The sequence below is a fragment of the Buceros rhinoceros genome, unplaced genomic scaffold, assembly GCF_000710305.1.
Source record: "Buceros rhinoceros silvestris isolate BGI_N320 unplaced genomic scaffold, ASM71030v1 scaffold39461, whole genome shotgun sequence".
NCBI lineage: Eukaryota > Metazoa > Chordata > Aves > Bucerotiformes > Bucerotidae > Buceros > Buceros rhinoceros.
In genome coordinates, this window is record NW_010395511.1 from 2,701 (window position 1) to 3,032 (window position 332).

The following is a 332-nucleotide window of genomic DNA, read 5'->3' on the forward strand; positions in this document are numbered from 1 at the left end:
GGCAGGGGGGCGGCAGCACCTCGTGGGTCCCATCCCCATCCGTGCCAGTGCTAAGTGTCCCTTCTCCTCCTCCTCCTCCTCCTCCTCCTGCAGCCCAACGGCAAGAGCAAGGACTGCATCTTCACGGAGATCGTGCTGGAGAACAACTACACGGCCTTCCAAAACGCCCGCTACGAGGGCTGGTACATGGCCTTCACCCGCAGAGGCCGGCCCCGCAAAGCCTCCCGCAGCCGCCAGACCCAGCGGGAAGCCCATTTCATCAAGCGCCTGTACCGGGGGCAGCTGCCCTTCCCCAACAATGCCGAGCGGCAGAAGCAGGTTGAGGTCACAGG

General features: G+C 64.8%; 1 protein-coding gene across 1 annotated transcript in view; it reads left to right on the top strand.

Annotated features, from left to right (window-relative positions):
* Window positions 1-318, top strand: part of FGF17 (fibroblast growth factor 17) — a gene marked incomplete at both ends in the record, with an annotated part of 2,238 nt that extends 1,920 nt beyond the window's left edge. The window contains one exon of the mRNA XM_010145566.1: window positions 94-318. Within this exon, the coding sequence (XP_010143868.1) occupies window positions 94-318 (225 nt within the window). The remainder of the gene's footprint in view (window positions 1-93) is intronic.
* Between the last annotated feature and the right edge of the window lie 14 nt (window positions 319-332).